The sequence below is a fragment of the Meriones unguiculatus genome, chromosome 2 (genome assembly GCF_030254825.1).
Source record: "Meriones unguiculatus strain TT.TT164.6M chromosome 2, Bangor_MerUng_6.1, whole genome shotgun sequence".
In the NCBI taxonomy this organism is placed as follows: domain Eukaryota; kingdom Metazoa; phylum Chordata; class Mammalia; order Rodentia; family Muridae; genus Meriones; species Meriones unguiculatus.
Genome location: NC_083350.1, coordinates 45607564 through 45620122, shown reverse-complemented (window position 1 = coordinate 45620122; position 12559 = coordinate 45607564). Strand labels below are relative to the sequence as shown.

The following is a 12559-nucleotide window of genomic DNA, read 5'->3' as shown; positions in this document are numbered from 1 at the left end:
AGAGGTTAAGAAATACAAACTTGTTCACTTTTTAAGCTATAGAGTTTTTAATAGTGTTTCTGTTGCCTTTGAACTTTAGTTTAAAATTTAGTGCTATCAGAGTATGCTGAATTCAGTTCCTAATCATTTTAAACTCTGACCACAAATTGATTTGCATTTCTGTAGCCTCTCAGCTCTCTTTTGTTCTGAAAGCCATTATGAAAACAATTAATTAGAACCTCTGCTTTTTTTACTACCTGCCTGACCTTTTCCCCTCTTAGGGTTAACTTAGCTATCAAAGTATATTTTGTAACACAGGATTAATGGTATTTTATATTATGTTAGGTGTGTTGTTTGGACTGGTGATGAACGGGTCTTCTTTTACAATCCCACCACTCGTCTTTCTATGTGGGACCGACCTGATGATTTGATTGGAAGGGCAGATGTTGACAAAATTATTCAAGAGCCCCCTCATAAAAAAGGATTGGAAGACATGAAGAAGCTAAGTAAGTTTTAAATTAGGAATTCATCCTGAATTTAACCCCTTTCACTATTTGATGGAAAGTATTAAGGCCATTTAGAATGTTTAATTTTTTAAAGAGACTTCTGTTCTGGTTTGAATAAAGTAAGAAATGTGAAAAATGTTCAAAAATTTGGGTATGGTTTTATTTTGTAAAACATTTTTAACTTTCCTAGTATTTTTCAGTTAGTCTGAATGTTGGAACTGTTGCTGTTAGCTTGCTGCTTATTAATGCTACTGAAACAATCCTTAGATATAGCCTTTTACAACACTTTTTGCTACTAGTGATATATTTTGCAATAATCATATTGTGCAGAATATTTTTACATTTTACTTGCTAAGATTTTATAGTCTACAAAATGCAAAATGTTATAAAACTATAAAAAAAATGAATCCTGTGGAGTGTGGTGTCGTATACTTTTAATCCCAGCACTTGGGAGGCAGAGGCAGGTGGGTCTCTGTGATCCAGGCCAGTCTGGTCTGCTTAGTGAGTCCCAGACCAGCTGAGGTACATAGGTCTTATATTGCAAGACCTGTCAACCCCTCCTCTCCCCAAACTAGATGGTAGCTTTCTTCTTGAATATAGAAATCTTTAACCTCTAAGAAAAAAAATTTAAATCTACTGCCTTTTCAGAATATTGGGTACAAACATTTTACGTATAACTTTGTTACATATTTCTTAAGGTCAGTTCAGAATTTTTATTATGTTTAATCAGTTTGTTTTTATGAAACTCATATTCATTTATAATGTAGAAACATGGTAAATATATCATTTAATACTTATAATGTAACAAATGTTGATACGGTCCTTAAAGTGACCAAGATCTTTACGTAGAGTATATAGCTGTGGTTCTGGCATGTTGTGCTTTAAGTACTTTGCAGATGAGTGTAACTGCCTGTCTGGCCTCTGGTGCCATTTCTCTCACCTTCAGCAATATTTACTTTATAGGTGTGGTGATGATGCTTCATAATCATAGGGAAAGTCTGAGATTTGCTTCTGGCTTCTTTTTGAAACATTTTCTTTATATTTGAGTCAGACTTATTACATAAGCATGCATCTGTTCTATGAATTGGGAGTTTTAATTATTTATAAAATTAAAACTGGGAAGTTTTACTTGCACATTTTAAGTTAAGGGCTGGGCAGAAAACATCAAAGTAAATTGACACTTCATTTTGAAGGGAAGATAAATATATAATTGTCATACTTAGCTTAATGTTTGATAAAAGAGTGACTACATTTTTTAAAAAGCTTGTCAATATATGCATTTAAGTGTTGATAACAGTGTTTGGAATGTCTTTGCTAGGACACCCGGCTCCGGCAATGCTTTCGATCCAAAAGTGGCAGTTCTCAATGAGTGCAAGTGAGTGAAATGACTGCAGATTGCAGCATTTTTGTGCATTAAAGTGTTCAGATCATGATTAGCAGATGAATTGGAAGCTGAAAAATCAGTTGCTTTCTTATGTGTATTCAGTGTCTTAATTTTTGTCTTACAGTTAAAGAAGAACAAGAATTAATGGAAGAAATGAATGAAGATGAGCCTATTAAAGCAAAAAAGCGGAAGTAAGTAATACCTAGTTTATGCATTTCCAGGGGGATGTACAGTTATCAGTTTCTGGTTGGAAGGTAATGTGTGCTATTTATGTGATTAGGAAACAGTAGGCATAATTGCTTTCTCGGACCTGATATTAATTAGCTTTTTTTGTAATGTAGAGATGGTGTCCCTTCAGTTAGAGTTCAGGATATTTGGTTATGCAAATATGTATTATGAAGCTAGTTGACATTTAGAAGTTCATTGGTTAATTTTTTACAAACTTTAGTATTCCTCATATTAAAAAATAAAATTTCTCTCTTTTATCAACCTACACAAACACCGTTCAAGGGATGTCATAAAAATGGATGTCTTCTTATATAAGCTTAGCTTATGACTTGCGTATTCCTAGAGACTGGTCATTACTCCCTGGTTAGGAATGCCTTCATTAGTTAGAAAGTACTGAGAAACAGCTCTGCAGCTGGGCAAGATGTGATGTTACTTTTGGCAGAGTGAAGTTGGGTATATGTGAATGGGATTATTATTTTGCAGCAAATAAAGATTAAGGGACTGGTTGATAATAGTACTGACTGAAAAAGCACAGATTGACTGCAGCCTGATCGTGGTAAGGAGATGAGTAGAACAGCTCCTATAAAGAGTGCTTTCTTAATACATGTTTGTTTATTGGCAACAATCTTAAATGACGGTCTTATGGAAGATAATTTCCATAGTCTGCAACTGAGGCAGCTCTTCTCGTTTTCACAATAGATGTTTTTATTCCTTAATCAAATGTATTCTTATTAGTTATGCTTATTTAATTTTATGTTTTTTTTTGTAAAAATTGTAGAATAAGACATTTGCTTTTTAATTATTCCAAATGTATTATTGTGTTCATTCTGTTTATGTACTATGATTTTAGATGTTTTTGTAATGCTAAAGTTTTGGGTTGTTTTTAATTGTTTGTTCTTATAGACATCTTTGTAAGGTTTTTAACTGCTTTTATCAGGAGAATGTCAAAGAAGTCCTTTATGTGGATTGCCCGAGCTTCTCTATTTAGGTACAAAGCTAAAAGCCTACTTTCTTGGCTTAAGTTTTTCTTTTATTTATTTTATTGAGATAGATAGTGATAGTTTGTATTGTGACAGTATTAATTCTATAAAGGATATTTTATTATATTTCTTAGCTGTCTTTGAACTCCTTTAACTATTTAAGTAGTTTTTCAACAAAGTAAGAGGTATTGTGCTTGGCAGATTGCTTTACCTGTTAATTCTGTGCATGCCTTAGGTCACAGACTATCTCACTAAGTTCCTGCAAGTCATGGATTGTAATTTTTACTTCTCTTGAGGCATTTCTTAATCCCCAGTTGCTAATTACCTCTCATATTATTGTTAGTCTGAGTTCCATTTGTAGCTCTTGGGTTACCTATAGTGTGCTTTAAAATTTTCAGTACCTATAGGGACGACAAATCAATTTTATAAGATTAATGTACTTAGTGGATCATATTTAAGAAGGAAGATCTGTTCAAATACATTTGAATACATTTGATTTATTTTTTGCATTAGTTATAAAAATATAGGCCTTTTTCATAGTGCATATGTTTTGAGAAGTGACCTGATGTCTTTTTGCGTACATATAAGTACTTGGCCTGTCCTTAGCCTGAGGTGCATTTTTGGATAAACAAGAAGTTAAGTCATTGGTGAACCATTCTAATTCCTACTACTCCCATGTAACTACTCTTGTGCCCATGGTACTCTCTGAGACCTGCCCTTCAACTTAGATTTCAGCTTATCACAAAGAAAGTGAGTAATAAAAATGTCGGGTAGGTAAAGTGTTTCACATACTTGACCAAATTAGAAGATACTTTTAAATTTTTTTAATTAATTCTTAAATATTTGAAATTACTAAGTAAGACCTTTTTATAATTTTTAGTTGATTTTAAAATACTTTATAAATTTATAATAAATATTTTGGGAAATGCTTTTTCTATATCATTTCAAGAACTAAAAATATATTCTGTTATATTTGATTCTAGCATAGTTTTAGTAAGCATAGTTTTTGTTCACCTTATATTAACTGGAGTAAGAGAGACAGCACATTAAAACATGGATCTATATATCTATATTTATCTGTCTATCTAACACATCTATATATATGTATATATACTCTTTAAAACCAGTACAGCCATTGTGGCATTGAAAATGCATTATAATTTTATTATTATTAGAATGAAAGTTATGCTGTATAATTTATTTGAGATCCTCAGGATGATTTGCTTTGTCAAAAATATGTTGCTTAGTACTGCCTTGAAAATGCCACTGATTTTAAGAACTTGTTAAGATTTGTATTAGTTGTATTGATATCACCTTATGGTTTATTTTTTTATAGGAGAGATGATAATAAAGACATTGATTCAGAGAAAGAAGCTGCCATGGAAGCTGAAATTAAAGCTGCCCGAGAAAGGGCCATTGTCCCTCTGGAGGCTCGAATGAAGCAGTTCAAGGACATGCTGCTAGAGAGAGGGGTCAGAAAACAATCTTTGGGGGAGATATTTCTGTTTTATATAAGTAATATAAATATGTCTTGCTAAAAGGTCAAGTCTAAGGTTAGTGCTCACTAAATGGGGGTGGGAAGGATAAGGGAACCTGTTAAATTACTGTACACTTTTTGAAGTGGCATTTTCCTTGGCTTATCGCTTCATGTTTGACTAAGTGACATTGTGCTATCCTTTTAAGAGCAAATAGCATTTAACATTTGTTGGGTTATATAATTTTGGTAACATGTATGAGTATTAACATTACAGAATTGCGGACTACTTCGGATAGGTAAGGTGTATATGAATTCTTACAATATCTGCAGAATGACTTTTGGTGAAAGAACTGATACTTTATGATATTAAAAGCTTAACTGAGAAAGAAACTTTCAGTGTATTCACAAATATGTCTGAATAAGTAAACTGTTCTATTTTAAATCACAATATTGCAGTTAGTATGTGAAATCAAAATGCAAATCTTCAAGGCCTTTTCTGATGTATTAAGTTTAAAATGTCACACAGTAGTGGTTATTTTTAATGAGCAATGGAGTGTGATTTCTTTATGATAAGAAATGGTCAAAGCCAATTAATGTGGAAATTTGCTGTTGCTAGCCTCCCGCTGCTTATCATTTATTATGATGGAGACTTCACTGTGGTTTTAATGTCTCCTTTGTAAACAGATGCCCTGTAGATTTCAAGCAAAATTGTGACCTTCTGCTCTAGAGTTAATTATGAGGCAATGCTTTCTTTTTTATTTTAAAGGTGTCTGCTTTTTCAACATGGGAGAAGGAGTTGCACAAGATAGTATTTGACCCTCGGTACTTGCTTCTTAATCCTAAAGAAAGAAAACAGGTAAAAGGAAATAAAACAATGAAGCTAACCGTTTACATGAATTTGAATGTATAAGTTTTGAGACAGACGCTCCCAGGCTGGCTATCCTTGTAGTCGTTTTGCCACTGCTCTCTATTGCTGGAGTGAAAGCACGTCCCAGCACACCTGGCAGCAGCATACCGTTCAAACTAAGCCACCATGTTTTTCTCTCAATAGTACTTCACAACATACTTTCACATTTCAGTGCTTAGTCAGGTATGGGTTATTGTAGAGGCTTTTCCCCCTTAAAAAAAGAAGTAGCTTTTGCTACTGTTATACGAACATGTTGTCCTTGTGCCTCATAGTTAATGAAGTTATTTCTGCAGTGGTTTTAAAAGTTATTTCTAATGGATTTATCAATTTGTACAAATGGTGTAAATTTAGAGTAAAAAAAATAGCAAAACATGGTTTAACAAAAAAGCAAAAGAAAAACACCCATTTGTAATTCCCAGCAGACATGACCACTGTTTATTGCTTTCCTAGCCCGCATGTCTGTGCAAATACTGTGGAGGTGTAGTGCTTGGCATGTTTGTATCTCGTGCGTGCCACACCTGCACGTCTAAGTATGTGTTAAAGTGCCTATCTCCCAACTAGGGAAATGATGGTCTCCTCAAGGTTTCTGCTGAATTAGAGTTGCATGAAGTAGTCACCTTGTTACTAATTGTCATTCCCCTGATGATTAGGCGATACTATTACCTCATGGTAATTGCTTCATGCTCTAAAGTATTGCATACTTGCAGTTTATATTATTAAATTATCTGAACCATCTGGTCAGTGATCTCTGTAAGTTGGTGAGTATTTGAATCACATTCTCATAGTATACTTGAGCTGTGAAGTTTTTTTTTTTGGTAACAGTGCTATTCATTTTGAATATTTATGGTGTAATGGTTGGAATGGTTCTCAGCAGTTCTGTCATTTCCATGCAAACTACTTATGAACATTAATAGAGAATATTTGTAGTGTCTGCTTTGATACTTACAAGAGAACAACTTCTCTATCCAAATGTGTTTGCATCTTCATTTTAAGCTTTGTAGCTGTTTAATTTTGTTTTGAAGTATTTCCTTAAACTGTTCAAGACTATTCACATGTGATCATCTCATTCTCGTCTCATATAATGGCCCTATCAATGTCTGTAACTCAGCCTTGGCTTTTTGTTTTGTTTTGTTTTGCTTTTTTAGACAGTCTAAAACTTGAACTGGCCATGAACTGGTTGCTTCTTCTTTCCATGTGCTGTTATTGTAGCCGTGAACTTGAGTCTTTATTTTTCCTGGTTCTGTTCAGTGAATCTACCTCCCATACATTCTGTAACTCTAGCTTCTCACTCATTGTTTTTCCCACTACTGCCCTAATCTAAGCCACTAAGATTGACTCTTGTAACCCTCATGTTTTTCTCTTCAGTAGCCCCCTTTCTTCCTTTTTTATTCTTTCTACTATTTTAGTTCTTTTATAATCAATGTTTTCTTCACACTAGCCAGAGTAACTTAAGGTAAAAGAAATCACATTAAATTGCTATTCTTAAAATTGTCTCGTGCACCCCATTTCATTTAAGATAAAACAGACTCTTTTGACATGGACTGTTTTACATGTAGTCATTCCTGTGTACCTTTTGAAGTTCTTCTCTTGTGTTTATTATAGCCATACCAACAGTCCTTGAATAAGGCAGGCACATTTGGTGTTTGCTATTTCCTTTGCCTTGTGGGTCTGTTGTGGTTTTGTTATTTTTGAATAATACTGATAGCTTTAATTATCTGAAATTAATAGATTTGGGCTGACAAGGTGGCTCAGCTGAATTGAGTTCTTAAGATGCACATGGTGGAAAAAGAGAACAGTCCCTGCAGGTTGTTCTCTGATCTCCATACATGTGCTGTGGCATACACGCCCACACACATCCTTACATACAGGTACACATATATACAGAGAGAGAAATAAATGTAAATAATAAAAATTCCGGTGTTTATCTCCCACAGGATGTAAACTTTAAGGGCAGCAGTTTTGTTCCTTGCTTTGTGTGCTGTCCAGATCAATAGCTATTAAAAAGCCCTAGAAGACTTAATTTATGTCACGTGTTTGTGTTGCTAAGTGTTCCATTTTCCCAGTGAAACCTAAGAACTATACTTAGAACTCCAGCTCTTCAACCTCTGGAGCATGGCGAGTTGGTAGAAGTTGAGCTTTTTCCTAGAGTTGTTGTACAGCAGAGAGAACACAGTTCCACACAGAGCCTCTGTGGAGATCATGCCTTCCAGGGAAATGCTCTTCTTAAAACTGTAGTGTAAGTTCTTAGAGGAAAGAGAATTCATATTAGACATTCAAGTACAACTGTCTGTCTTAAGTACTTGGTTTTTATTATTTGCATATGAATAAAAGTGAAGTAGGTGCTCATTAACATTGGCACATCATAATTTACTATCTTAGTTTGTGCTTTGACTGAAAAGACGTTTGTTTAAGGTCTTAATCTAAAATTTCATTCTTTGTTTTGAACCAAACATTTTAGCTTATGATTTGTCTCCTTTAATCTTGTTTAGGATGAAAGGTAACATAAAGGGTCAGAATTTTTTTTTCCAGAATTTTTATTATATGTTGTAAAATAGTGTTTTTACAGAACACAGCAGGGCTTAGGCTCTGGTGTAGATGACTAATATTTAGATGAGTTGTTTCTTACTTTACCTTGTTATTCATAGCTGTAGAAGATTGACAGTGTTCTGATTATAGTATCAGCATGGTTATTTAGAATTATGCATCTAGGCCATACTGATGTGATAATTAAGTGTCATGTTTTAGTAAGCTTCTATATGTTTTTGTAGGTATGATATATATGTTTGAGTCATGTATGTGCAAATGGAGATTAGAGGTCAACATGGGGTGTTTTCTTCACTGTCTTCCTTAGTTTTTGACAGAGAGCCTCTCATTGAACCTGGTACTTCCTGATTTGGCTGGACTGGCTGTCCAGCAAATTTTATGGATCCTTTTGGGCCCCCTTCCCCTAGGTATAGATGTATACCATTGTTTCTGGCTTTTCTGTGGGTGCTGGGAATCTGAACTCAGGTACTCACTCTTGCACTTTATTGATGGAGCCCTCTCTTCAGCCCCATAAACTTATTTTATGGAAAGAAGAAAAAAAGATACACATAGAAAAAGCAAAAATGAGTGAACATTTACAAGATGAACATGTATGCACGTAAGTTACCAAGGTCAAGAAATGTCACCAGCATCTCAAAAACCTACCTAAAAGGCCTAGGTAGTGTAGTCTTTTAATAATATATTTTTGCTTATGTGTATAAAAGGAACTTAACTAGGAATCGCTTTTAAAATGTATCTATTCTAATTGTAACTGTTGTGGAAAGCCGGGTGTGAGTAAGGAGAGATTCATAAGCAAAAGAGAACCCTTATTTTCTATGATATTTATCTCAGTAATTCATAACATTGGTTTGGACTACCTCAAAGGAAGGAAAGGAAAGAAAAGAAAAGAAAAGAAAAGAAAGAAAGAAAGAAAGAAAGAAAGAAAGAAAACTGTTAGAGGCTGAAAGAAAGAAAGAAAACTGTTAGAGGCTGAAAGAAAGAAAGAAAACTGTTAGAGGCTGATGCAGGGGTGTATATGTATAATCCTGACTCTCAGGAGGCAGACAAACAAGGTTCATGTTCCTGCTTGAAGGAAGCAGGAAAGAAGGAAGTTAACCTTTCATATATCATGTACTGTTTATGTGAGTTAGGAAGATAGTAGTAGAAAGGGGGCTTTCATATGACTTAAGGAGTGTTGTCTGTCTCTGGCAAAGTAAGATAATTCACAAACTTCAGTGGGTTTGGTGATATTCTGTATATAGATTGGCCTGGAGAGGCATTTTAAGGAAACATTTTCTATTTATGTCATACAGACATGTTGGTGTGCATTTATTCTGATGGCGTACAGCCTTATTGTCATCATTGCATCAGACATTTTCTCCAGAGTTTTCTGAATGCTTCTGCTCCACAGCGGTCATCTTCAGTGATGACAACTCTCACCATCATCTGGAAGGCCTTTTTCATCTGTTCATAGGGTTGAGGAGGCCAGCTGTTTGCTCCCGTGAGGTTTTTGTTTGGTTGTGATGGGGGTAGTACTGCAGATGAAGCAAAGGCGTTGTATGTGCAGTGCAGGTACTCTGCTACTGAGCTCATTCATGGTGCTTGTGTTGTGAGATAGGATCTTCCCATTTAGTCTGGGCTGCTTTCAGAATTGTACTCCCTCCAACTCCACTGTGCCCATTCAGAGGGTGTTTTTGTTGTATTATTTTTTTGGTGCTGCTTTCATTTTAGCTTATAAGATAGTAGAAATGTGTGTTGTGGGAGGCTGTTGTTGATAACTGTTGAGTTATACATATTTGAGGAAGCCTTGCTTGCTTTTCTTTGCCATTGTGTGGCTAGTTGTTTCTTAACGATTTTGAAGGTATTGCTTTGCTTTTAATGTTGATGTTTTTAAATCTATAGTGTTGCCTGTTGTTTGTTGATCCCTCTAGACTCTGTAACTATGTAGATTCTCTCTTATTCCTTTGTGATCTGATGTTCCAGTGAGATATTCCAGTAGAAGAGTGCATTGTGAAATATGGAAACTTCTATCTTTCAATTCTGGGAAATTCTCTTTCATTACATTTGTGGTTGCTGTTGTTTTTCTTTGAGAATTTCATACATGTATACAATGTGTTATGTTCATACCCATTCCTGACCCTCCTGCTATGTTTTTCTTTTTTTGGCTTGTGTCCTTTGTTCACAACCTACTGAGTCCAGTTGGTGTTATATGATGTGCTTGTAGCGTCATTCACGGGAGCAGTGGAAACCCAATGGCCTTCTACTTGGCAGTCTTAAGTTGCTAAGAAATCTTCATCGCAATGGAGCTCATGTAGTCCTTCCATATCTGTGCTGGGCTTTGCACTGGGTTGGTCTTACATGGGTCTTTTGGGCAGCCACAGCTTCTGCTTTTACGGTAGTTCAACTCCCTCTTCCTCAGTACTCCCTGTGCCATGTGGGGATTAGTGTGATGTAGAGGGTTCTTGTATGATTGAGCGCTCTAGACCTACTCATTCTCTGCACTTGACCAACTGTGAGTCTGTTAATGGCTCTCTGTTGCAAACAGAGGTTTGGTGATGAAGGCTGAAAGCATGAGTAAACTGGGATGCAGGTGAGTGTTGAGAAGGCAGCTAACACTATAGGTGCAGCAAATAATAATACTAGATTTGCCTATAAGCTTCCCAGCCACAGGTCCTCCAGAGAATTTACTTTTCAGGGTTCTGGGTTCTGGGTTCACCCCTAGTCTTTTCCTTGTACCTCCTCCCTTTATCTTCCCTTTTGTGGTATTGGATATTGAATCCTTGGCCTCTCCTGTGTCAGGCAGGTGCTACTGAACTAAATATCAGCCCTCATCCTTAAATTCCTGTCTTTTTCTCTTGATTTAAAAAAAAAATATATTTTAAATCCATTTTTCCTCACCTTTGTCAGCTTGATTGGCTCAGCTTTTTTTTTTTTTTTTTTCTTCTTCTTCTTCTTTCCTTATCAATTTTTATGATTTTTTTTCAGGTTTTCTTTTATAGTTACGGTTTCATAAGTTGCTTAAGATTATTGCCTTTCTTTTTTAACTTAGTTTTCTGGTATAGACTCTGATTTTGCTGTGTAGGACTCTGTCAGATGCCCTTGCACTCTTGCCTTAATGGTGAAGACTGAAGCATCACAGCAGCATGACTCAGCTGGTTGGGCTTTTGTGATTCGAAACTTGTACACAGATATATGGGTTAGGGTTAGTACTGATTGTCAGTGTGACAGTCTAGAGTCACCCAGGAAGACAAGCTTCTGCACATGGCTGTGAGAGATTACTTAGATTAGGCCTATTGAGGTAGAAATAACCCTGAGCCTCCATAGCTCAGAGACAACTCTGCCTTAGTAATGAGGTTCTTAGTCTGACGTGCTGCATTCAGAAATCATTTTGCCTCAAGATAGGAGACTTGTTTTATTCTTTAGAGCAGGGATCAGCAAACTTAAGGTCAGATAATAAATATGTGGGGTTTTGTGGTCCATATGCTTGCTTTCAGTTGCAACTCTGAGCCTGCTATTTTAGTGTAGAAGCTCCATAGACAGCATGTAAGACAATGAGTATAGCTGTTCAAATAAAGCTTTATAGACCCAGATTTTAAATTTCAGTTAGCTCATCACCTTAGCTGTACAATACTAGGAAGGGAAAACAGTGTAGAATAGATTTAAGTATTGAAGGAGAATTAAACCATGGGTTCTGTGCTGCTGACTTTTCTAGAACGAGATCAAGAGGACTATGGTGTAACATACATGTTATATCATTGGAGGAAATGTTAAATACAGGGTTTTTTTTTGTTTGTTTCTCTTTTTCTGTTTTGTTCTGGAAGGCTAAGTGGATTGCCATATATTGCATACTATTTTGATGAATCTTTAAAATGAGGCTTGCTGGAGATAATCTACTGTTACTTGTTTATACCTAGTATATTGTTCCTATTACAGTTTGAAAGGAGACTTTGTTTTGTAATTTTGTGTTAGACTGAGTTGTCAAATTGCTTTCTTTTTCTTTTGTGATAGGTGTTTGATCAGTATGTCAAGACCAGAGCAGAGGAAGAACGCAGGGAAAAGAAGAACAAAATAATGCAAGCCAAGGAGGATTTCAAAAAAATGATGGAAGAAGCAAAGTTTAATCCAAGGTATGTTTTTCACTACAGTCAGATCTGAGTGTGCATTTCTTCCTGAAATCAAGAGGTATGTGCAAAGGAATGATTTGGCTAATCAAGTTATACCTATTTTATAGCTAAGGAAAGAAACATAGCAAATAGGTGGTGGTGACAGGCGCTTTACTTAGTTCACTGTTGCTCAGAATAGTATAGACAGGTTTAATTGTGACTATAATGGTGTTAGCTTGCTGTGAATGACAACACATGAGGGATTTTTGTTCCTGAGAAGTGTCATTTAACTATTTTGCCTAAGATGGTTTCAGACTGCTAGGCTCAAGCTGTTCTTTGTACCTGAGCCTCCCAAGTGTTGGGTCTATAGGCATGTACTCCATGCCTGGCTGTGGAAGTGTTTAAATTTTAAGGTAATAAGAATGGAACCCAGTGGAGAGTGGAAACTGTAATCAGAATATATTATATGAAA

At 35.6% G+C, this 12559-nt stretch overlaps 1 protein-coding gene across 6 annotated transcripts in view; it reads left to right on the top strand.

Moving 5' to 3' along the window:
- Tcerg1 (transcription elongation regulator 1) overlaps positions 1 to 12559 on the top strand; it is a 58352-nt gene that overhangs the window by 30042 nt on the left and 15751 nt on the right. For 4 of the 6 annotated variants that reach the window (XM_060377332.1, XM_060377329.1, XM_060377331.1 and 1 more), the window contains 7 exons: positions 325 to 485; positions 1804 to 1860; positions 1994 to 2060; positions 3035 to 3085; positions 4414 to 4549; positions 5321 to 5410; positions 11993 to 12111. In XM_060377332.1, the coding sequence (XP_060233315.1) occupies positions 325 to 485; positions 1804 to 1860; positions 1994 to 2060; positions 3035 to 3085; positions 4414 to 4549; positions 5321 to 5410; positions 11993 to 12111 (681 nt within the window). The remainder of the gene's footprint in view (positions 1 to 324; positions 486 to 1803; positions 1861 to 1993; positions 2061 to 3034; positions 3086 to 4413; positions 4550 to 5320; positions 5411 to 11992; positions 12112 to 12559) is intronic. The other 2 variants (XM_060377333.1, XM_060377330.1) reach the window with 1 other exon arrangement.